General features: G+C 46.9%; 1 protein-coding gene across 1 annotated transcript in view; it reads left to right on the top strand.

The window, feature by feature from the left end:
• Positions 1 to 15,711, top strand: part of LOC311145367 (protein unc-79 homolog) — a gene marked incomplete at both ends in the record, with an annotated part of 53,853 nt that extends 38,142 nt beyond the window's left edge. The window contains 23 exons of the mRNA XM_084181588.1: positions 24 to 206; positions 424 to 586; positions 702 to 851; positions 999 to 2,312; positions 3,105 to 3,206; positions 3,612 to 3,728; positions 3,845 to 3,947; positions 4,045 to 4,185; positions 4,315 to 4,353; positions 4,540 to 4,652; positions 4,751 to 4,836; positions 5,310 to 5,483; positions 5,576 to 5,644; positions 8,345 to 8,455; positions 9,746 to 9,850; positions 9,957 to 10,034; positions 10,157 to 10,246; positions 10,415 to 10,590; positions 10,752 to 10,935; positions 14,550 to 14,753; positions 15,206 to 15,283; positions 15,379 to 15,420; positions 15,523 to 15,711. Coding sequence (XP_084037714.1) covers positions 24 to 206; positions 424 to 586; positions 702 to 851; positions 999 to 2,312; positions 3,105 to 3,206; positions 3,612 to 3,728; positions 3,845 to 3,947; positions 4,045 to 4,185; positions 4,315 to 4,353; positions 4,540 to 4,652; positions 4,751 to 4,836; positions 5,310 to 5,483; positions 5,576 to 5,644; positions 8,345 to 8,455; positions 9,746 to 9,850; positions 9,957 to 10,034; positions 10,157 to 10,246; positions 10,415 to 10,590; positions 10,752 to 10,935; positions 14,550 to 14,753; positions 15,206 to 15,283; positions 15,379 to 15,420; positions 15,523 to 15,711 — 4,011 coding nt within the window. The remainder of the gene's footprint in view (positions 1 to 23; positions 207 to 423; positions 587 to 701; positions 852 to 998; positions 2,313 to 3,104; positions 3,207 to 3,611; positions 3,729 to 3,844; positions 3,948 to 4,044; positions 4,186 to 4,314; positions 4,354 to 4,539; positions 4,653 to 4,750; positions 4,837 to 5,309; positions 5,484 to 5,575; positions 5,645 to 8,344; positions 8,456 to 9,745; positions 9,851 to 9,956; positions 10,035 to 10,156; positions 10,247 to 10,414; positions 10,591 to 10,751; positions 10,936 to 14,549; positions 14,754 to 15,205; positions 15,284 to 15,378; positions 15,421 to 15,522) is intronic.
• Positions 15,712 to 25,051: the final 9,340 nt, after the last annotated feature.

Below are 25,051 nucleotides of genomic sequence, written 5' to 3'. Positions count from 1 at the left end.
ATGTGATGTGATATCTCCTCCAGGTGATGGACTACAATATTGGGCTGGGGAAGCAGCTGCTCCCCCTGGTGGTCCAGGTGTTGAAGTACTGCACATGCCCCCAGCTCAGACACTACTTCCAGCAGCCCCCACGCTGCTCTCTCTGGGCCCTGCGGCCACACATCCGACAGATGTGGCTCAAAGCCTTGCTGGTCATCCTCTACAAGGTAAACACTACCCATGTTTGGAATATAATGAAACCTTATCCACTATGTGAATGTGTTAACATTGAAAACTGTATACAGTGTGTGTATAACTGATTGCCTGCACTTGAAAGTCTGCTTGTGAAATGTTAGTATTGGGAACAACAGCTAATTTATACATATTTTTGTTGCTTTGTACTCTCTTACCCTCCACTTCTACCAATCCTGTGTGTGGTCCCAGTACCCCTACAGGGACATGGATGTGAGTAAAGTGGTTCTGCACCTGATCCACATCACCATCAACACCCTGAATGCCCAGTACCACAGCTGTAGACCCCATGCCACCGCCGGACCCCTCTACAGTGACAACTCCAACATCAGTCGCTACAGCGAGAAAGAGAAAGGTGGGGCTAACAACTACCACCATAAAGATTATTTCATTACTGGACTAGGCTTGAAATGAATCTGGAGTAAGACTTGAGAGATTTGGACATAATGTGTGTGTTTTTTTCTTTTCAGAGGAGGACAGTGTGTTTGATGAGTCTGATGTCCATGACACCCCAACTGGAGCAGGCAACAAGGAGTCCCAGACCTTCTTCGCCCGTCTGAAGAGGATCGGTGGCAGCAAGTCTGTCAAGTACCAGCCAGTGGAGCTGAATGCCCAGAAAAGTATAAAAATAGTCTCAAAGGATGACCTATTTTATCCAGCAATTAAATGAATTGAACTTAAAAGTTTGTGCTGATATGAATTGAGCTTTCACAGATTTTTACAATCAGAAATGATCTATATTTTGATCCTCCCTCTGTCTGTGTCAGGTGAAATTGAGCTGTCTGAGTACCGCGAGGCCAGTGCGCTGCAGGACAGCATCCTGCACTGTGTGAGGGAGGAAAGCACCAGGAAGAAGCGTCTGCAGGCCATGCACAAGCAGAAGTCCTTGGACATTGCCAACACTGACTCCATCCTCTACAACCTGGACGAGCACCGACGCAAGTCCTGCATAGACCGCTGTGACCTGCAGCATGGTCCCTCCGCACCCCCCTCCTCCACCACCTCCCACCTCAGGCAGAAGGGGGGCCATGGGAAGGGCTCATCAGACGGTTCCTCAGGCCGAGCGGAGGGCAGCGACCACCGGGACCGTCGAGGCTCCCGGGGGGGCCACTCAGACTGCTCCAGGCCTGTCATCCCAGAGGTGCGTCTCAGCTGCATGGAGACGTTTGAGGACAAGGCCGACCTGGACTCCCCTCTGACAGGGGGCTCATCAGCAGAGAAGGAGGACCCGGACCTCATTGACCTCTCCTCCGACTGTACCTCCATCCCAGAGAAGCACTCCATCCTTTCCATGTCCGACAGCGACTCCCTGGTGTTTGAACCCCTGCCACCACTGAGGATTGTGGAGAGTGACGAGGAGTTTGACCTCAACACGGTGATGGGCTCCAGGCTGAATGGGAGTGCCAGGCCCCCAGCCTCCCCTGCCAGGCCCACTTCCTCCCCTGTCAGGCCCCCTTCCTCACCTGCCAGCAGCAGCACCCTGCGCCTGTCCCCGGTGGTGCAAGTGAGCGTGGAGGACTGCTCTAAGGACAAGAAGATCACAGACTCCCCTGCAAAAGAAATCCCTCAACAGCCTTTACAGAGGAGGCCACGCTATGCGACCCCCACCACCTCCCTGGAGCTGCCTGACCGGCCGGAGCACACTGGCCTGGAGAGCCCCATGACCCTCAGCTTACAACAGAAGAGGGACCTGCTGAGGAAGACCCCTGCTGTCCCTGACACCTCCCTGGATGATTTTGTGCACCCCGAGGACCTGAAGGCAGCGGTGGGTCTGGGGACCAGTCCCTCTGGCAGGACTGTCTTCCTGGACATCCCTGAAGACACAGCCGAGCCCCTCAACTCTCTGGAGGGGAACAACAATGATGAAGAGGAAGATTATGAAGATGATGATGATGACCTTGATGACAGCGACCTTAAACCGGATGATGATGATGATGACAATGACGAGGCAGAGTTTAAGATCCAGATAGTTCCCCGGCAACGCAAGCAGAGGAAGATAGCTGTGAGTGCCATCCAGAGAGAGTACCTGGACATCTCCTTCAACACCCTGGACAAGCTGGGTGAGCAGCCCACTGAGACAGGTAAGGGAGCAGGGTCAGGGGAGAAAGAGAAGCCTCAGTCCAGAGGTCTCCCTCTGTATGGACCTACAGCTGCTGTATCCTTTTACTGTGCCCCTGAGATACGTATGCTGACTTCATGCACAATATGTATTTTTGATGTATGTGTGTTTCAGTGGTGACATCTCTAAGATTTGAGGGGGTTTAAGAGATATGACTGAAAATCAAGTTTTCTAGAATAGTTATGGAAGTGTCTGCTTAGAAGGGCAGAACCACATGAACAGACTATACATTGTCTAGTCGGATATCCATGCTACCTCAAATCTTCAGTCAACTGGTCACCACTGCTGTCTCCTGTCCTGTGGTGTGGCTTTGTACGAGTCTCTCCCTTTTCCCATTCCAACCCATGGTAAACACCTGAAAAACAAAACATACTGTGAAATAAAGTCCTAGAAGCTGATAAGTAAATATCAGTACAGCATCTTCAAATTACTGCAACACACTGTCCATAAATAGCTGTCCATATAGGAACAAGTGATAACATAAAATGAGAAGGCAAATTCGTTTTTTTACTAAATAGGGCATCAATAAACAATTGTAATTTCTTCACAAAATCTTCATTTTAGATTGCTGTTGCACTAGGACTTACTCTATACTTGTAGTTAACCACTTGTAGTTCTACACTACATTTGTATTGGCGTTGGGTGTCTGCAGCATCTCATGCCCTAAACAGTTGTCCACATGTGAGGTTATAAGGTGGCTGAGAGCTGAAGCAGCCACTATTGCGCCCCATCACTCACCCACGTTGCCTTGCAGATCACAAGGTTCTGTCTACCCTGGAAAATCCACGGGAATCCGCCTCAGCCCCCACCCTCGAAGCTGCTATCCCAGAAACAAGCAACCGCTCTTCAGTATCAAGTAGGATCCAAATACTTTCTCATTGTCATCTGTTTAAATTCACCAATAAAACAGGGTGTGGTCATCACACCCAGAACATTACACCGTTCAAACATTTGGCCTTGTTTTTTTCAAGGTGTAAAATAGTTTTTCTTCAGTCGTTTTTTCTCAGCATTATGTTTTTGACACCAGTGCAGTGTTTTTTTCTTCTTCTTATCAATAGACCAGGGATTATATCTATCCGACAATATATACAATCTTGAATATATGCAACTAAGCCATTAAATCATTTCATTTTTATATTTACCTCTGTGAGCGTCTTCCACTCCCCATTTTCATGACAGTTTGTTTAAGTAAACCAGACATTGAAATGAAAGTGGAAAGTACCAGGCAACTCAATCCTCTGTGTGTGTGTCACACCCCCAGCTCAGTACCGTCAGTCGAAGCGGGGCTCGTTAGGAGCTCTAACCATGACCCAGCTGATGAAGAGACAGTTGGAGCACCAGTCCAGCGCCCCTCACAACATCAGCACCTGGGAGACAGGTCAGTCACTGGCTGTCTCTGGTCCACCTCTTCAGATTAGTAAATATCAAAACACCTTTTAAATACTGTAATGACTTTGTTTGACTGTGCTAATTGTTGTGTTGCTCTCTAAACAGGCCCCACCAAGTCCAGCCTCTTATCTGCCCCCAGTACAGTCAGCATGTTTGTGCCCGCCCCCGAGGAGTTCATTGATGATCAGCCCACCACCATGACTGACAGGTGAGTGAACCTACCGCCAACCACCAACACTGACTGGTGTGTCATTCAGGACAGTGGACACTTTATGTATTAATGGTTATTCATTGTTATTAATCAGGTGTCGTGACTGTGGTGCGGTGCTAGAGGAGTATGATGAGGAGACCCTGGGCCTGGCAGTGGTGGTGCTCTCCATGTTCATCCACCTCAGCCCTGACCAGGCCGCTCCACTGTTGCTGGACATCATGCAGTCTGTGGGCAGGTCTGGCAACTACAGCATCTCCTGCATCAACCCCTTTATAAATCCCATACACAAACCTGATTGTTCAGTAAAGTTTTAGCACACTTTCTGTCATGTCTCCGATCTTGAATTCAGATTTTTTTCTTACAGGCTGGCGTCTAGTGCTAACTTCTCTGGGCAAGCTGAGAGGTATGACACATCATAACCAGACATACTAAATATATTATTATATTGTGTGTGCTAAACTCAGGTGTACTGTGGATGCTGAGGACTTGTTCACGCTGGCTGTATTCTTGTACACAAATGAGAGAATGGGCCAACATGAGGTGCAGACGCTCTGTGTGTGAGTTGATGTTTATGTCTCTGTTGGTGTAGTATGCTGATCCCTGGCAACGCAGCAGGTGTGGCTAAGCAGTTCCTCCGCTGTGTGATCCACCAGCTGGCCCCCAATGGCATCCTTCCCCAGCTCTTCCAGAGCAACATCAAAGGTCTACTCATACACACAAAACACAATATGGTTCCTGTTAAGAGCAACTTTCTGAGGGATATGGTTTGATCTTTACCGTCAATTTCTGTGTATTTCCAGATGGAGGTTTTCTGAGAACATTGGCTTCTTCCCTGATTGATTTTAATGAACTGAGTTCTGTGGCTGCACTGAACCAGCTGCTGGAGGTGGGACTTTTACTTGCTTAGTGTAATGATTAAAGCTCAGCACTCAGCTGAAGGAACTATGCCGGTGTGTGTTTGTGGATGGCTTGAATCTCAAGCAAAATGTCCACTTTCATCATGTATCCAGCAGGAGGAGCTCTTGTAAAAGGTGACGACACTATAACATTGCTGTTTGGATAGCGTGATGCCAAAGCAAATTAAGAATGCTGCTGAAGAGTATGCCTCTGCATGGTTGTTCACCATATTCACTCTTCTCTATTAACTTGGTTTCTTCTCTTTTGCAATCTTACACTGTTACAATGTTCAAGGAATAGCGCTTGTGACAGTCCACCTCAGTTCACTCCTTTGGCTCATAACATCATTAGTCCAAACCACTTTTAGAATATAATTTGTAAACAATTGAACAGTTGGTAACGGCTCTATGGCAATATATATGTATTATGTAACCCTGTTGTTGTTTATTCCACTATCCTCAGGGTCTGAACAACAAGAAGAGTCTACCAGCAGGGGGCACCATGCTGCATTGCCTGGAGAACATCGCCACCTTCATGGAGGCCCTGCCCATGGACTCCCCCAGCAACCTGTGGACCACCATCTGCAATCAGTTCCAGACCTTCCTCACTAAACTACCCTCTGTGCTGCCTCTGAAGGTACTGGACCTCGCTCTGCATGTAGGCTGCATTGACTGTGACCAATATAGAGCTACAGCCTTATGAAGAATTGTATGATATCTCTTTAACAGTGTCCCCTGGACTCCAGTTTGAGGATCATAATTTGCCTGTTGAAGATCCCCACCACAAGTGCAACCCGGGTGAGTCTGTCTGTGTGTGCTTTAAAATACATTAGGCCTGCTAACCAAATGGTAAGCGCAGTCTTCAATTGAGTGTCATAAATCACACTATCCCAGCCCTTCTCTGATAAGGCCCTGAGCAGGTTATATGATTGTTTACATTCTGACTCTTTAAATCAAAGGACTTACATCTGATAGCATTCAGTTATGTCAGATCTTGTTCAGTGAACAGCTCATTCACGTAGACTGTCATTTGCATGAATGAACTCATGTCTTTTTTTTACATATGTATATTTTTTTTTTAAGGGGGGGGGGTAGATCAGCTTAATATTGCAGATATATTGTAACTTCCATCAATGTAATTGTCTGCATCACTTCCAATCCCCCATGTTTATATATATATATATATATATATATATATATATATATATATATATATATATATATATATATATATATATATATACAGTGAGGGAAAAAAGTATTTGATCCCCTGCTGATTTTGTACGTTTGCCCACTAACAAAGAAATGATCAGTCTATAATTTTAATGGTAGGTTTATTTGAACAGTGAGAGACAGAATAACAGTAAAAAAATCCAGAAAAACGCATGTCAAAAATGTTATTAATTGATTTGCATTTTAATGAGGGAAATAAGTATTTGACCCTTCTGCAAAACATGACTTAGTACTTGGTGGCAAAACCCTTGTTGGCAATCACAGAGGTCAGACGTTTCTTGTAGTTGGCCCCCAGGTTTGCACACATCTCAGGAGGGATTTTGTCCCACTCCTCTTTGCAGATCTTCTCCAAGTCATTATGGTTTCGAGGCTGACGTTTGGCAACTCGAACCTTCAGCTCCCTCCACAGATTTTCTATGGGATTAAGGTCTGGAGACTGGCTAGGCCACTCCAGGACCTTAATGTGCTTCTTCTTGAGCCACTCCTTTGTTGCCTTGGCCGTGTGTTTTGGGTCATTGTCATGCTGGAATACCCATCCACGACCCATTTTCAATGCCCTAGTTTGAGGGAAGGAGGTTCTCACCCAAGATTTGATGGTACATGGCCCCGTCCATCGTCCCTTTGATGCGGTGAAGTTGTCCTGTCCCCTTAGCAGAAAAACACCCCCAAAGCATAATGTTTCCACCTCCATGTTTGACGGTGGGGATGGTGTTCTTGGGGTCATAGGCAGCATTCCTCCTCCTCCAAACACGGCGAGTTGAGTTGATGCCAAAGAGCTCGATTTTGGTCTCATCTGACCACAACACTTTCACCCAGTTCTCCTCTGAATCATTCAGATGTTCATTGGAAAACTTCAGACGGACCTGTATATGTGCTTTCTTGAGCAGGGGGACCTTGCGGGCGCTGCAGGATTTCAGTCCTTCATGGCGTAGTGTGTTACCAATTGTTTTCTTGGTGACTATGGTCCCAGCTGCCTTGAGATCATTGACAAGATCCTCCTGTGTAGTTCTGGGCTGATTCCTCACCGTTCTCATGATCATTGCAACTCCACGAGGTGAGATCTTGCATGGAGCCCCAGGCCGAGGGAGATTGACAGTTATTTTTTGTTTCTTCCATTTGCGAATAATCGCACCAACTGTTGTCACCTTCTCACCAAGCTGCTTGGCGATGGTCTTGTAGCCCATTCCAGCCTTGTGTAGGTCTACAATCTTGTCCCTGACATCTTTGGAGAGCTCTTTGGTATTGGCCATGGTGGAGAGTTTGGAATCTGATTGATTGATTGTTTCTGTGGACAGGTGTCTTTTATACAGGTAACAAACTGAGAATAGGAGCACTCCCTTTAAGAGTGTGCTCCTAATCTCAGCTCGTTACCTGTATAAAAGACACCTGGGAGCCAGAAATCTTTCTGATTGAGAGGGGGTCAAATACTTATTTCTCTCATTAAAATGCAAATCAATTCATAACATTTTTGACAAGCGTTTTTCTGGATTTGTTTGTTGTTATTGTGTCTCTCACTGTTCAAATAAACCTACCATTAAAATTATAGACTGATCATTTCTTTGTCAGTGGGCAAACGTACAAAATCAGCAGGGGATCAAATACTTTTTTTCCTCACTGTATATACATACACATACATATACATACATATATATATAAATATAAATACACATATACACACATACATACACACATACATACATACAGATACAGTGCTATGAAAAAGCACCTGCCCCCCTTCCAATCCTCTCCACCTCCGCACACCTGCGACACTGAATGCCACCAGATCCCCAACCAAAACCCAACACTAGACAAAGGGAACATAAGTGAACAAACAACACAACAACCACACATCTACTCCATCCATTTCACAAACAAAGCCATGCAACACCCAATTCCCCCGTGCGAAAAAGCAACCCCCCCCCACACTCAACAACTGGCCGTGCCACACCCAGCCGCAATGACCCCAACCAAACGCCCCCTGCAGCTGCCGATCAGTCCCCCACGCCGCTGCGGAGGAACCCCGGCCCACTCCCCCACGCAGAACAGCTTCAACCCAGCGACGCGCGGGCCCCCAAGCACGAACCGCTCGCCCCAAGACCCGCCACAACATCTCAACTGGGACCAGGCCCAGACCCCGACCCCATAAATCTTACTCATTTGGAATAAGCAGGAAGTCTTACAAAATCCCTGTTGTGTTAAGATCCACTCAGCCACCCACCAGGCATGGACCCAGCCTTAACTATGTATTTTCCTCCTCTTCCTCAGAGCTTACTGGAGCCCTTCTCCAAACTGCTGAGCTTTGTCATCCAGTATGGAGTGTTCAGCCTCTCTTACCTGGTGGAGCTGTGTGGCCTCTGTTACAAAGCCTTCAACAAGGTAGATATGTACAGTTTAGCTTACATTTGCTAGTATATTTGTTTATTATGTTTGTAAAAAAAAAAATAATAATAAAGAAATGGTAGCATTGCAATGATCTCATGTGAAAGGTCCAATTTGAAAAGCGATACAGAAATATTACTTTGTCCCACATTGTTAAATATGAAACCATGTCTGCATACCTCTGTATACTGTAGTTATTGGTGATAATACTTATCCCCAGCCTCTCCTGCTAGACAGCAAGGTGGCTGTGTGTCACAGATGATTAAGTAGACAATCAGCCAGTATTGATTTACATGGTTAGTTGGGGCTCTGGGCTGAGGATATATGGTGTGCATGAGGGGAAGCCTCCCTCTGTTAGAGCTGGGGCCTGGGCTGTCTCCTGCTGCAGGACGGATGGATCCTCACCCCGCTACTGCTGTCACAGCGCCATGCTTTATGTCTCCAGCTCTATTGATTTCCTCTAGCCTGCTTAATCCCCGCTATATAACATCCATTTCTCCAAACGCGAGTCAACATGACTGATTATGTCTATATACATGTTTCCTGTGCAGTTAGTCTTATGAGGTGAGCTTTCTCAAATACAAGTTTAAGGAGGATTTTTCAGTGCTTGGGGTATTGTAGACATACAGATGCACTATACATAGAACATTTGAACAAAAATGACCCCTAATTGTTTATTCTGTAATATACCTACCAATGTAGATAATAAAGTGATAATACGGTAACTACTGTATGCTATGCCATAAGTTTACCTACTGAAAACGTGTGTGAAACAACAGTGTTGTAGACATGATGAGAGAGAGAGAGAGAGAGAGAGAGAGAGAGAGAGAGAGAGAGAGAGAGGTTGGTAAGCACGCAGGGCTTTGTATTGAGGGGATGATTTAACAGAGAGAGAGCGGTGGCTCCCCAGGCTGACAGCCTAATCTGAACTGGGCCCCTGGGAGAGAGGAGATCTGGACTGGGTGCCATGCTAATCAGATCCTCTGTCTCTCTGTCTCTATTCAGACCACAGACAACCTTTATACTCCAGTACACACACACAGGCAACACTGTATGAGCACTGGAGAGGGAGAGAGATACAGTACACAGCCCTGCAATATTAAATAAGACAGTGAGAAAACATCCACCAGGAAAACCTTTTTCCCCCAGTATGCCTAAGAGCTTATCTCACTTGGTTCCTCTAAAATCATTACAACATTTTACACAGTTGTTTTCTATATTCTCTTTCCACCGTCCTCATTTGTCCTCATCCTGAGTTATTTTGTGTATTCATCTCTTTTTGCCCAGGAGAGAGATAAGTTCTATATGTCTCGTATTGTGGTGCTGGAGCTTCTGCAGGCTCTGAAGTTCAAGTCTCCTCTACCCGATACTAACTTGCTACTGCTGGTCCAGGTAAACAGTAGCACAATCAAAACTACTTGTGGAAAAGACTTAAACCCAAAAGATGACTTTACATATTTATTTATGTTAACTACATCCTATGTGTGTATGTTGTCAGTTTGTTTGTTCAGATATTGGTACAAGGCTAGCAGAGTCTACTATTCTCTCAAAGCACATGATCTCATCACTTCCAGGGGTAAGACAGTACATAATACAGTACATTGGTTATCTGGGTTCCTTTATGATGACCTAATGAAATCATATGAAATAAAGATATGGGTTGTTTGATTGTTGCACTATTCTCTCTGTCTTTTTCAGTGCACGACAGCAGCAATGGAATGCATGAGGCAATACATCAGTGAGCTTCTAGACTTCATAGCAGATATGCACACACTGACCAAACTGAAAGTGAGTTTCCTCCTTACTCTGTCTTAAATCATCCACCCATCTTACATAAGTCTCATCTCTAACCATATTGTCATGTGGAGGGTCCTGAGTTTCTCCTGGTCAAGTGATCAGGGAAAACACAGGGTTGTAGTCATGTGACCTGTCCTGTGATCATGTGACTCTGTCCAGAACCATATGAAGGCGTGTTGTCAGCCGCTGCATGAGGACACGTTCGGAGGGAACCTGAAAGTGGGCCTGGCACAGCTGGCTGCCATGGAGATCAGCAAAGGCAATCACCGTGACAACAAGGCAGTGATCCGTTATCTTCCCTGGCTCTACCATCCCCCGTCCACCATGCAGCAGGGGTGAGAGGCACCGACAGTTACAGCACAGATGTCACTTTCAGTGATCTCACTGTCTATAACCATGAACATATTACAAGAAGTGCTTTTATTAGAATTAATGGTGAGTCTAATAACACTGTAATGTTTGTTCAAAAAGCGTTTAACCTTTGTCTCCTCCTCAGACCTAAGGAGTTCATAGAGTGTGTGTCCCACATCCGCCAGCTGTCCTGGCTGCTCCTGGGCTCCCTGACCCACTATGCCCTGCACCAGGGCTCCACCTGCTGTATGCCCATCCCCCTGGACGCTGGCTCACACATCGCTGACCACCTCATCGTCATCCTCATCGGCTTCCCTGAGCAATCCAAGGTCAGGAAAATGTCTACATTTACATTTTATATTTTCGTCATTTAGCAGACGCTCTTATCCAGAGCGACTTACAAATTGGTGCATTCACCTTATGATAGCCAGTGGGACAACCACTTTATTTTTTTTGGGGGGGTGGGGTAGGGGGAGGGTAGAATGATTACTTTTATCCTATCACAGGTATTCCTTAAAGGAGGTGGGGTTTCAAGTGTCTCCGGAAGGTGGGGAGTGACTCCTCTGTCCTGGCGTCGTGAGGGAGCTTTTTCCACCATTGGGGTGCCAGAGCAGCGAACAGTTTTGACTGGGCTGAGCGGGAACTGTGCTTCCGCAGAGGTAGGGGGGCCAGCAGGCCAGAGGTGGATGAACGCAATGCCCTCGTTTGGGTGTAGGGACTGATCAGATCCTGAAGGTACGGAGGTGCCGTTCCCCTCACAGCTCCGTAGGCAAGCAACATGGTCTTGTAGCAGATGCAGGCTTCAACTGGAAGCCAGTGGAGTGTGCGGAGGAGCGGGGTGACGTGAGAGAACTTGGGAAGGTTGAACACCAGACGGGCTGCAGCGTTCTGGATTAGTTGTAGGGGTTTAATGGCACAGGCAGGGAGCCCAGACAACAGCGAGTTGCAGTAATCCAGACGGGAGATGACAAGTGCCTGGATTAGGACCTGTGCCGCTTCCTGTGTAAGGTAGGGTCGTACTCTGCAAATGTTGTAGAGCATGAACCTACAGGATCAGGTCACGCTTTGATGTTAGCGGAGAACGACAGGGTGTTGTCCAGGGTCACGCCAAGGTTCTTTGCACTCTGGGAGGAGGACACAACGGAGTTGTCAACCGTGATGGCGAGATCATGGAGCAGGCAGTCCTTCCCCGGGAGGAAGAGCAGCTCCGTCTTGCCGAGGTTCAGCTTGAGGTGGTGATCCGTCATCCACGCTGATATGTCTGCCAGACATGCAGAGATGCGATTCGCCACCTGGTTATCAGAAGGGGGAAAGGAGAAGATTAATTGTGTGTCGTCTGCGTAGCAATGATAGGAGAGACCATGTGAGGATATGACAGAGCCAAGTGACTTGGTGTATAGAGAGAATAGGAGAGGGCCTAGAACTGAGCCCTGGGGGACCTCAGTGGTGAGAGCACGTGGTGCGGAGACAGATTCTCGCCACGCCACCTGGTAGGAGCGACCTGTGAGGTAGGACGCGCAATCCAAGAGTGAGCCGCGCCGGAGATGCCCAACTCGGAGAGGGTGGAGAGGAGGATCTGATGGTTCACAGTATCAAAGGCAGCAGATAGGTCTAGAAGGATGAGAGCAGAGGAGAGAGAGTTAGCTTTAGCAGTGCGGAGAGCCTCCGTGACACAGAGAAGAGCAGTCTCAGTTGAATGACCAGTCTTGAAACATGATTGGTTTGGATCAAGAAGGTCATTCTGAGAGAGATAACAAGAGAGTTGGCTAAAGAAGGCACGCTCAAGAGTTTTGGAGAGAAAAGAAAGAAGGGATACTGGTCTGTAGTTGTTGACATCGGAGGGATCGAGTGTAGATTTTTTGAGAAGGGGTGCAACTCTCGCTCTCTTGAAGACGGAAGGGACAGATGGTCAAGGATGAGTTGATGAGCGAGGTGAGGTAAGGGAGAAGGTCTCTGGAAATGGTCTGGAGAAGAGAGGAGGGGAGAGGGTCAAGCGGGCAGGTTGTTGGGCGGCCGGCCGTCACAAGTCGCAAGATTTCATCTGGAGAGAGAGGGGAGAAAGAAGTCAAACCATAGGGTAGGGCAGTGTGAGCAGGACCAGCGGTTTCATTTGACTTAATAAATGAGGATCGGATGTCGTCAACCTTCTTTTCAAAATGGTTGACGAAGTCATCCACAGAGAGGGAGGAGGGAGGGGGAGGAGGAGGAGGATTCAGCAGGGAGGAGAAGGTGGCAAAGCGCTTCCTAGGGTTAGAGGCAGAGGCTTGAAATTTAGAGTGGTAGAAAGTGGCTTTAGCAGCAGAAACAGAGGAAGAAAATGTAGAGAGGAGGGAGTGAAAAGATGACAGGTCGGCAGGGAGTCTAGTTTTCCTCCATTGCGCTCGGCTGCCGGAGCCCTGTTCTGTGAGCTCGCAATGAGTCGTCAAGCCACGGAGCAGGAGTGGAGGACCGAGCCGGCCGGGAGGATAGGGGACATAGAGAGTCAAAAGATGCAGAAAGGGAGGAGAGGAGGGTTGAGGAGGCAGAATCAGGAGATTGGAGGGAGAAGGATTGAGCAGAGGGAAGAGATGATAGGATGGAAGAGGAGAGAGTAGCGGGAGAGAGAGAGCGAAGGTCGCGACGGCGCATTACCGTCTGAGTAGGGGCAGAGTGAGTAGTGTTGGAGGAGAGGGAGAGAGAAAAGGATACAAAGTAGTGGTCGGAGACTTGGAGGGGAGTTGCAGTGAGATTAGTAGAAGAACAGCATCTAGTAAAGATGAGGTCAAGCGTATTGCCTGCCTTGTGAGTAGGGGGAGACGGTGAGAGGGTGAGGTCAAAAGAGGAGAGGAGTGGAAAGAAGGAGGCAGAGAAATGAGTCAAAGGTAGACGTAGGGAGGTTAAAGTCACCCAGAACTGTGAGGGGTGAGCCATCCTCAGGAAAGGAACGTATCAAGGCGTCAAGCTCATTGATGAACTCTCCAAGGGAACCTGGAGGGCGATAAATGATAAGGATGTTAAGCTTGAATGGGCTAGTGACTGTGACAGCATGGAATTCAAATGAGGAGATAGACAGATGGGTCAGGGGAGAAAGAGTGAATGTCCACTTGGGAGAGATGAGGATTCCTGTGCCACCGCCCCACTGACCAGATGCTCTCGGTGTATGTGAGAACACATGGTCAGACGAGGAGAGAGCAGTAGGAGTAGCAGTGTTTTCTGTGGTAATCCATGTTTCCGTCAGCGCCAAGAAGTCGAGGGACTGGAGGGTAGCATAGGCGGAGATGAACTCTGCCTTGTTGGCCGCAGAACGGCAGTTCCAGAGGCTGCCGGAGACCTGGAACTCCACGTGGGTCGTGCGTGCAGGGACCACCAGGTTAGAGAGACAGCAGCCACGCGGTGTGAGGCGTTTGTATGGCCTGTGCGGAGAGGAGAGAACAGGGATAGACAGACACATAGTTGACAGGCTACAGAAAAGGCTACACTAATGCAAAGGAGATCTGAATGAAATTAACTAAACATCTGGGGAAACGAGGCCTCCCTCACTAACCTTTCACTAAAACACTCAAATACAACTCTTCCAACTTCCACTTTAGAAATTATAATTACTGTAATCTACAGTAGTTCAATGTTTCCAGGAATAGACTAACTTAGTTTATTCAGCTAGCTAACTTGGTACAGTATTCTTCTGTGAAAACCGCCCAGGGCACCGTATCCTATGACGCCATAGCTAACTAGCATGCTAGCATCCAATAACACACGGTTTACCACCAATACTTGGTTACAACAAACTACCAATGGATCATTCATGTCCGTGTCTAGTTCCTTTCATAACGCAAATGCTAAATGCTATATGCATAAATAATGAAGAAAATGCTACGTAGACCTATGTAGATTTCACATATCTTCCCTCAACCAAAGTCTAGGATAAGATAAAGACCTCTCTCTTCCTTCCCTCCTCTGTCTGCAGACGTCAGTGCTGCACATGTGCTCCCTGTTCCATGCCTTCATGTTTGCCCAGCTGTGGACCATCTACTGTGAGCAGGCGGCGGCCGCCTCGGCCCTGCAAAACCAGAACCAGACAGAGTTCTCTTCCAATGCCATACTGACCGGCCTGGAGTTCTGGAGCCGCGTCACACCCAGCATCTTGCAGCTCATGGCCCACAACAAAGTGGTAAGGAAGATCCACATGCTTATCTCTCCATCAGCTTCAAGAGGGGGTGGGCTGGAAAGAGGATGTGCTTGGAGATGTGTGAAATAAGTTAAGTGTGAAATACTACTCTGACTGTTGTCGTGAATGTGACAGATGAGTTGGTTAAAGCACCAACATATCCTTGTTATGTCTGACAGGACATTGCTGTTTTTTTAAGGCCGAGATTCAATCTGGTCGTGCTTTGTCCACAATGCACGTTTTAAAGGAAATGTTCCTGCATTCACAGAGACCATATTCACGGTAAACGGTGGCTCTATTGGAAATAACCTTTAAATGGCGCATTGTTCAAATCCGCGGTCGTATTGAATCCCGGCCTAAGACGATATATTTTGTTTCATATTTGGATGGGTTAATCATAAGTCAAGTTATGATCCCTTGCAGTAATAAAAACGTGTTCTCTTCAACTTTCCAAGATGGTGGAGATGGTGTGTCTACATGTCATTAGCCTGATGGAGGCTCTACAAGAATGCAACTCAACCATCTTTGTGAAGGTAAGGGGGCCATTCAAAATGTTCCACAAACACTTGATTTTACACTTCATGTTGCTTTCTATTTCAACTAAAAATTAGCATATTCTCTCCATCAGTTAATACCTATGTGGTTGCCCATGATTCAATCCAACCTAAAGGTAAGAATTAAATTGCAATTCAAAAATGATCTGTTTATGTTCGTATATGTATATAGATGCTTGGATTTTCCAGTGAAAAAACTCTCCCCCTGTCCCATGCAGCACCTGTCTGCAGGGCTCCAGCTGCGGCTGCAGGCCATCCAGAACAGGGTGAACCACCAGTGTCTGCAGGGCCAGGCAGCCGGGGCCCTGCCCTTTGCCCTGCGCAAGTGGCTGCAGTGCACCCAGTTCAAGATGGCCCAGGTGGAGATCCAGTCATCAGAGGCCGCCTCACAGTTCTACCCCATGTGACCTGCCCACCTGCCCACCTCACACGAGCTCTTCCAGGACCCAGTCCACCTCAGGACCAGCGTGCATCTGCTTAATGCCTGCCTGCCTGACCATAAACATCAGGAAGTTGACTCCTGCATAAACTGACTCTCGCCGTCTTAAGACTCTGCTTCTGACGTAATCATCTTCAGCACCATCTAAACTTTATATATCTATACTACTCTTTAGTGCAATGAGAGGGATAGGTGAGTACAGGTTGGGCAGGTGTGCAGATACAGGGGAATAACAGTACAGTAAATAACAGTTTAGGTGCCCAACATGCTGTGTGCAGCATCAGAGGTCAAACTAGATGAAGAGAATATCTATCAGCACTGCAGATGACTGGAGTGGATGGATGGAGAATGCTGTATGCTGAAGCTCAGACTTGTTCACTTGGTGATGCTCATGTTCTATATCGTTATTTTCAGTTGCTTGGTTGCAAGCCTGACAAAAATAATAAAATCAAGCCACATTTTCTAAATATACAGTATGTCTCATTGTCTCTTTGTCATCTCTACAGAGAGCAGAGTGTGATATGATTGTACATCTGCACAGTAACTACAGTATATCTTGACTAAGGTCTGTGGGAAAACTAAATGACTGCAAGAGGATCTGTTAAAGCCAAAGACTGTATGGGGAACCACCCATACATATCCTAGCTCAGGACAAACCAATATCAATCACATATTCTATTATCAGCAAATCCAATTGGACTTTAGGGCTCCTGTCTCACCCTCTACCCAGTTCAGACAGGTTCAGACAGGTTGCCTCTCGCCATCAGAGCCCAGATCCATCAGACACAATGTGGGACACAGCAGCAGCAGCGTTGTAACTCGATCAGGGTGAAGCCAGACGGCAGAGGTAAACAAGACAAGTGAGTCCGTGTCGACCGCCCCCGTAGAGCCATCATTTGCCACAGACACGGACCAAACACAGTTACCTCTGGTCTAATGTTGTTTGTCACGATAAAGCATTGTTATGGGATCTAATCACATTACGGAAAGGGCACTTCCCACTGGGCACAGACGTCAATTCAACGACTAATCTACGTTGGTTCAACGTTTCAGATTTCATTGAAATTACGTGGAAACAACGTTGATTCAACCAGTGTGTGCCCAGTGGGTTGTCTGGGAATACCACACCACATGATAGTTGGACTATAAATTTTAATCCAAGCTTGGGGTTCTATTCAATCTGTATCGCGGAAGTTAACAGTGCCTCTTAACTGAAGACGATGTGGGCAATGTAACTACAGAAAGTCATACATTTCCAATGGAAGAGAAGCAAAGTGGGCGGGGGATGTTGATATCTAGAACTACCCAGCTTGCTTGTTAGCGTCCACATGAGGGTGAAGCTAGCGTGGCATATTTCATAACTTCTCTACGCCTGCACTTTGTAAAGGGATCCTCTATGAGAGGCGTGTGTCAAATGAGTCACTAGCTTTGCTGTCTAATAAAATCACACCATGTGGCAGAAACACACACACACACACACACACACTCACATCAGAAGTCCTCACAAGGATAGTAAAACAAGGAACATTTAGGACATTTGGCTGATCCCCACAAGGAAAAAGGCTATTTTAGGTTTAGGTTTAGGGGTAGAATTAGGGTTAGCGGTTAGGTTTAGGGTTAGGGTTAAGGTTAGGAGTTTGGGGTTTAGGGTTAAGGTTAGAGTTAGGGTTAGGTTAAGAGTTAGGGTTATGGATAAGGGATTAGGGAAAATTGGATTTTGAATGGGAATCAATTGTTTGGTCCCCACAAGGATAGTAGAACATTGTGTGTGTGTCTCAAAGCTGACCTTCACAGTCTAGGGCTGTTTGCTCTGAGGACCCACTCACACCCTCTCTGCCTGAGAGCCCTTAGTCAGAGTTCATTACCCACTGGATGTCCAGCTGCCTGCTCATCAGGTCAGTGCTCCCATATGGTCCTCCGGGAGGAGGCAGGCAAGGGAGAGTGCTGGGTACCTGTGGGATGTTGATTACATAAGCAGCTGCTAATGAGAGAGGTTCTTTAAAAAAAGGCTGCAAGTTCAAACGATCACGAAGGTGGCGTCGGCTGGCAGATGCAGCCCCGGTGCAGGGGGACTTCACTTGATTAAACACAAACACACACACTGACACCCAGAAAGTCACCCGCACATATGTTCAGACAAATACACACACACACACACACTCACACAGACCCACACACATATACACACACACACATACTTACTTTACTTAAGGTAGTCCATCGTATCCGATGATGACTTCCACTACTGCTTGTGGGTTCGCTGATGACTGTATAATCTGATGCGGGATGCACACTGTCTGCCACAGACAGAGCACACAAAGGCCTGTCCCGTTGAGGCCGGTGCAGGCATGGTCATATGTCTTCTCTGTCGCTTCGCCAGGCTACGTTCAGTCCTTTTTTCCTCGGCCAACTGCATCGCTTGATAGCAGAGGCCGTGCCAGGTGGAATGGTCCGAAGCAACAGTCTGGAAGAAGGCAGGGTTTACACCACATCACATATCTTCAGTGATGTCTTCAATTGGCCCTTTAGCCACTTTTTCTGCCCACCTGCAGAGTGACGGCCCAGTTGTAGCTGTCCGTACAGCATCTTTCGCAGTAGGTGATCTTCTGGCATCCGGATGGTATGGCCAAGCCATCTAAACTGGTGGTGTGTGATCTCTGAGTGCGGAACACAGTCCTGCTAGGTCACTTTCAAAATGCGTTGGAGGCATTTTATGTGAAAGTGTTGACTGTAATAATAATAATAATATGCCATTTAGCAGACGCTTTTATCCAAAGCGACTTACAGTCATGCGTGCATAAATTTTTTTGTGTATGGGTGTTCCCGGGGTTCGAACCCACTACCTTGGCGTTACAAGCGCCGTGCTCTACCAGCTGAGCTACAGAGGACTGTAGACTGTCCATGTTTCACATCAATAAAGGAGAGTAGATAAACACACTGCCTGGTAGACTGCAACTTTGGTGTATAGGCGCAGGTTGCTGTTGTTAAAAACCCTCTACCTTAGCCATCCAAAGGAGGATGGGGCCTGTTTGATATCTGGATATCCTGGTCGATGTTGCAGTCTTCCGAGAGGAAGCTTCCAATATATTTAGTGTGGTACAATGGCAAGTGATGAGTCGGAGATAGAGAATGCTGGTGTTTCAGCATTACTAGAGGCCCACAAAGGCCATGAACAGGTCTTGTATCTGTTCACGGCACTTTTCCTGCAGTTGTCGTGCACTGAAGATCATGCCCACCGTGCTTCTGTTCTTTTTGAAGCCGCACTGGGACTCCGGTAGCAAGTCTTCAGTGATGGTATCGATTAGTCTGCGGAGCATGACGCTCGCCAGGACTTTGCCAGCAACTGGGAGGAGGGATATGCCCCTGCTGTTGTCGCAGATTGATTTGTCCCCCATGTTTCTGTATATGGTGACAATGTTTGCATCCCTCCATTGAAGGGGGATGCTCTCTTGTCTCCATATCTCAGAGATGAACAGCTGAACTAATCTGGTACAGAGATAGCCCCCCTGTTTTAGGATCTCAGCAGGGATGGAGTCAGGCCCAGGATTTTTGTGGTTCTTCAGTGACCTGATGGTGGTGCAGACCTCAGAAAAGGTGGGTGGGAGATCAAGGCTCTGGATGGTGAGCAGGATTGGGAGCTCCTCCAGAACTGAGTAGTCAACTGGGTTTGACTGGTTTAAGAGGGCTTCAAAGGGTTCACCCCACCTCTGGACTATCTTAGTTTGGTCCTTTATGAGAGTAGACCTATCTGCACTTCCAACCTGCACCTCTGAGGGGACAGAGAGAGCAACTTCTTGGGCCGTGGGTGGTCTTCAGGGCATCATAAAAGTTGTGCATGTCATTTCAGTACACACAAGATTGAATTTCTTCTGTTTTGGAGATCCCCCACTAATTTAGCAGATATCATAGAGCCCTCTGTGCCTCCCTTCGCTGCTCTTGCCATTGCTTTTTGAGGACCTCAGAAGTGAGGTTGTTGAGTGTGGCTTTTTGTACCTTGTGTATGCTGTCAAGTAGGGTGGAGATGTGCACCACCAGTCAAAAGTTTGGACACACCTACTCATTCAAGGGTACTATTTTTTACATTGTCAACTTTAGGAGACGGTCCTGGCGCTTGCTGGACTTTCTTGGGCGCCCTGACGCCTTCTTCACAACAATTTAACCTCTCTCCTTGAAGTTCTTTCTGATCCGATAAATGGTTGATTTAGGTGCAATCTTACTAGCAGCAATATCCTTGCCTGTGAAGCCCTTTTTGTTCAAAGCAATGATGACAGCGCGTGTTTCCTTGCAGGTAACCATGGTTAACAGAGGAAGAACAATGATTTCAAGCACCACCCTCCTTTTAAAGCTTCCAGTCTGTTATTCTAACTCCATCAGCATGACAGAGTGATCTCCAGCCTTGTCCTCGCCAACACTCTCACCTGTGTTAACGAGAGAATCACTGACATTATGGTAGCTGGTCCTTTTGTGGTAGGGCTGAAATGCAGTGGAAATGTTTTTTTGGGATTAAGTTCATTTTCATGGCAAAGAGGGACTTTGCAATTAATTGCAATTCATCTGATCACGCTTCATGACATTCTGGAGTATATGCAAATTGACATCATCCAAACTGAGGCAGGAGACTTTGTGAAAATTAGTATTTGTGTCATTCTCAAAACTTTTGACGACGACTGTACGTGGAGTTTTTGTCGAACCAGTCCGGATGTTTCTTGCTGCAGTAGCCAATAGAGTGGGCTGCTGACTCATACATAGAGTGATGTGCTTAGGGAGGACAATTTGTTGTCAATCGAACCCTCCGTACTCATGAGAATCTCAATGATCTCTAGTTTTTCTGCTAGAGAGCGACATAGGTTGTTACGTGCCTCTGTTTCCTGAAGTTGAGCACAGTGCAGCCTGTTTTTGGTGGACTTCTTGAGGTGGATGGCTGGGCGAACCTTCATTCTGAGCTTGGTTAAGGTCATCCGATGATCTTTCCAGCACTCCGCTTCTCTCATGGCTCGCGTAATGAGGACATCCCTGATATCAGAGTGCCTGACAATCATGTAGTCTATGAGGTGCCAGTGCTTTGATCGTGGGTGCATCCAGGAGGTTTTGTATTTGTTTTTAATTTGGAACATGGTGTTGGTGATGGTGAGTTCATGTTCAGCACAAAGGCTTAGCAATTTCAATCCGTTCCGTCCTATCACTCCACTCCATATCTCACAATCTCTCCACACTCTTGCTTTGAAGTCACCCAATAACAAGATTTTGTCATTTTTGGGTTCTCTGTGGAGGGTCCTGTCCAGCATCTCATAAAAGTGGTATTTTGCATCATCTTCTGATGGTAGAGTTGGTGCAAAAGCACTGAAGAGATTGGCATGCTGCTCTTCAATGAGGGGAATGCGGAGTGCCATTAGCCTTTTGCTTATGCCAATTGGTGTTTCTGTGAGATTTGGCAGGAGGCAGTTCTTCATGCCCACACCATGCAGATGTTGCCCTTCTGGGGGGTATTCCTTCCAGAAGAAGGTATAGCCCTCTCCTTCCTCCCTGAGCAACCCTTCACCCAGGAGTCTGGTTGTCACGGTTTCGGCCGAGGCTGCTCCTCCTCCTGGTTCGGGCAGGCTTCGGCGTTCGCCGTCCCCGGAATACTAGCTGCCACCGTTGTATGTTTCGTGTGTTGATTGCTTTGGTCTGTCTGGTACACCTGTGTCTGTTTGTGTCCTAATTACGTGTCCTATAAGTTCCCTGTTTTGTGTTAGTTATATTGTGTGTTGTTGTCCGCGTGTCGTTTGAGCTGCGTGTTTTGCGCTCTACATGTTTTGTTTTACGCATGTTGCGTACTGTTCTCGCCTCTGTATTTTCGAGGTCGTGTATTGATTATTGTTCACTTTACTATAGTAAAGTTTGTTGGACTAAACCTCTGTGTCCTGCGCCTGACTCCTCATCACATCCACATCGGTGCCAAACTGACACTGGTCTCGCTGAGAGCAGTGATGTCGATGTTATATCGCTTCAGCTCTGCTGCGATGAGTGCAGTCCTTCATTCGGGCCTGTCGGCGCCATGGCTCCAGTCCAAGAGATTCCTTATGTTCCATGTTGCAAGTCATAAGGGGATATATTTATTCTTATTTAGTTTTTGACCAATGAAACAGAATGTCCTGATAGGTGCGGTAGTGTATCCAGGAGAGTTAGTGGGCAATGTTTAGGCCACATTTTCTAGGCCTTTCACCAGCCGGGGTGAGCAGTGTGGTTCCTAAAAACAGCTGCTCAGATGTACAGGGGTCTGCCGGCAACAGCTGCCACTCAAATCCCAGCTCCTGACGACCAATAGCCCAACTGTGCAGGGGCCTGGCTAGGAGCTTCCAGATCATTCAGTCCTGCCCCCGTTACCAAGCACCCCATCGCCAGTAGACTTTAATGGCGCAGGAAAACTAGGTGGAACTCACTGAAGAGCAGTAGCGGATACCTGCTCGCTGAAATTATTTAGAGTGACGTGGGGGATGCGCTTGTCCCAACATCACTTCTTTGCTGTTGGAAAATGGGTTCCGGTGGCAAGGAGAAAATCCAAGACAACCAGTACCTCCCCACAGCTGCAGGAGGCTGCCAGAGCTTCAGTCTGTCGGAGGACCACCTGTTGCGCGCCACCAGCATGTTGCTTTTCTCTCAGGGTGAGCTCCCCTAGCCTTTGTCTTCCCAGACTTACCCAAAAGGCAGCGGGACAGTGGTTGGCCAATGCCAGGGTGTGTCCACCTAACGTGGGCCTGCGCAGCGCATCTCTGGGGACCACTGCAGCGCCAACATCCCCTGAGTTAGCCTGGGGCCACGGGGATGCCCAGTTAACGTGTGTTGCCACGAGGGGCCTGGCAGGAGTCTTGGTGAAGGAGAGGCTGTGTACTGGCAAGGGAAGGCTTACGCGCAGAGCTGCTTCCCGGTTTACCACTAGGGCTAGCCAGCGTCAGCAAGCTATAAGCGAGAGGGTTGCAAGCTGGTGGGAAGTAGGCATGCACCTTCCCTCTACCTACTGCACTACTGCACTATACGCATCACAACAACCTGTGTGCCACACACACACACACACACACAGTCTTGTACAGCTAACCTTGTGGGGACACACAACTCAGTACCAGTCAAAATCCAATTTTCCCTAACCCCTAACCCTAAACCTAACCCGTACTCTTACCCTTACCCTAACCTTAACCCTAACCCTAACCTTAACCCAAAAACCCTAACCCTAACTCTAACCCTAACCCTTAACGTAATTCTAACCCTAACACTAATTCTAACCTTAACCCTAAACCCCCTAGAAATAGCATTTGACCTTGTGGGGCCTAACAAAATGTCCCCAGTTGGTCAAATTTTTGTTGCTTTACTATTCTTGTGGGAACTTCTGGTGTGTGTGTTTGGTTTCCTTGTGGGGCCCGGCGAAATGGCGAATTTTCCTTGTGAGGACTTTTGGTCCCCACAAGGATAGTAAAACCAAACACACACACACACAGAGCAGCAAGGATATGCATGGGCTTTCCCTGATTTTTTACTGCTGGACAGCAAACAGTTCAGCCCTGCAGCTAACAGCCACAAACAAGAGACACACAGAAGCACTCATTGGATGTTTAATAACAAGTATATATTCATATAATCAATAGTGTGTCTTCTGATTGGCCATAATCAGTCAATAGCACACAAACAGCCTAAAATCTTGTAATGATATAAATAATCTAATTTATACCACAGTGGCTATATTACTGTAAAGAAAATATGTACTTTTTTGCTAAACAAATAAGGTGATTCTTTTCCCATTTACCCTAGTGAAATACCTTGTATTTTATCTGGGCAAGCCACACAGAGCTTTTTGAGATAGAGAGGATCCCTGGCCTTCCTGTTCAGGCCTGTCAGATCTTCTTTATTACAGAGCAACTCAGAGTGCCCTGACTGGACAATGCATGAATGTTTAAATTGCCCGGAGTGTCCAATGGCATTATCATCAAGTGGCACATCTAAAGCAGGGAAGGCAGACTACTGTATAGTCTCTCATTCACATTCCTCTGTCTCTGTGGTGCTCTCCCTCCCTCTCTACATGGCTCAGCTTAGACCCTGATGGATTTCTCCCCCTCTGAAGTGGTTGTGCTTCAAATGGTCTCCCCTTTAAAATGTCCTACAGAATGTGCAAGGAGAAAATGCTCAAGAATATTGACCAGTTGATTCCTTTATGACCTAGCTACCAGAGCCCATAGCTTTTTCCAATTATATTATTATCTATTGAGGAGGGTGTTGTACATATTCCCAGATTGTTGTTCGATTTGGGTTTGTCAGCTGCTCTATTCAGTCACCCATGTGGGTCACAATGGTCAGAGCGGTAGCAGAGCAGAAGTGGTTGACCAGTCCTATGTACATACTGTAGTCTGTATGCACAGAGATTGTCCGTGCCAAGACCTGACATCAAAAGAACCCCAGTGGCCCACAAGTTGTCCTGTTAGCATGATCAAGCCCCAGGGGGATGGCTGTGTTTGATAAAAATTAACAGTGTGAGACAGACTGAGAACACGTCCTGTGCCCAGGGGGAGCCCAGGAGACGACCAGCACAGAACTCTCTGAGACACAGAGAGGAGAGGCACCATGGGTACAGGCTAAAAATAACACCTTTATCATTAACACACACCGGATTTATCAATGTTGTACCAAATGCCATTCAATTAAAACATGATCTCATTTTGTCTCTCCTTTTGTTGCTTATGTGATAAGACTATAGGCCTATCTTTCTGTAGACATATTTACAACTGAAAAAGTCAGCAACTAAATCAACTGAATGTACATTATCGATTTTATGTATCCTTTTGGTATATAATGAATCAATTGTGCAATAACTTTTCATTGCCAAATATACATGAATGGCTTGCACCATAAACATGACAACATTAATTTAATTATAATTGGTAGCACATTGTTTAATTTTTACTATGTATAAACATATTTTCTGTTACACTGTACATGTAATTACAGTCCAGAAGGCAGATATTTTTTAAATATCAATATTTACATTCATGCATTCATGATCATTTCCCTCATAATGTACAGTATTAGTGACGCATCTTCAGTATCTGGGTACATTATAGGGTATATGGTAATACCTATGCATGCAGGGGTGGACTGGCCATCTGGCATTTCAGGCAAATGCCAGATGGGCTGCTCCATTTTCTGCCCAGTGATTCTTGAACAAAATTATCATTATCTGGCTAATAATGGGGGCCTCAGGGAAGAAAATGGGCTGGTGTGGGGGCCTCGCGGAAAGAAATGGGCTGGTGTGTTAGAAATGCCGGGGCCAATTTCTGGTCCCA

The sequence above is a fragment of the Coregonus lavaretus genome, assembly GCF_964263955.1.
Source record: "Coregonus lavaretus genome assembly, chromosome: 18".
Classification (NCBI taxonomy): domain Eukaryota; kingdom Metazoa; phylum Chordata; class Actinopteri; order Salmoniformes; family Salmonidae; genus Coregonus; species Coregonus lavaretus.
This window is presented reverse-complemented; position numbering and strand designations above follow the sequence as displayed.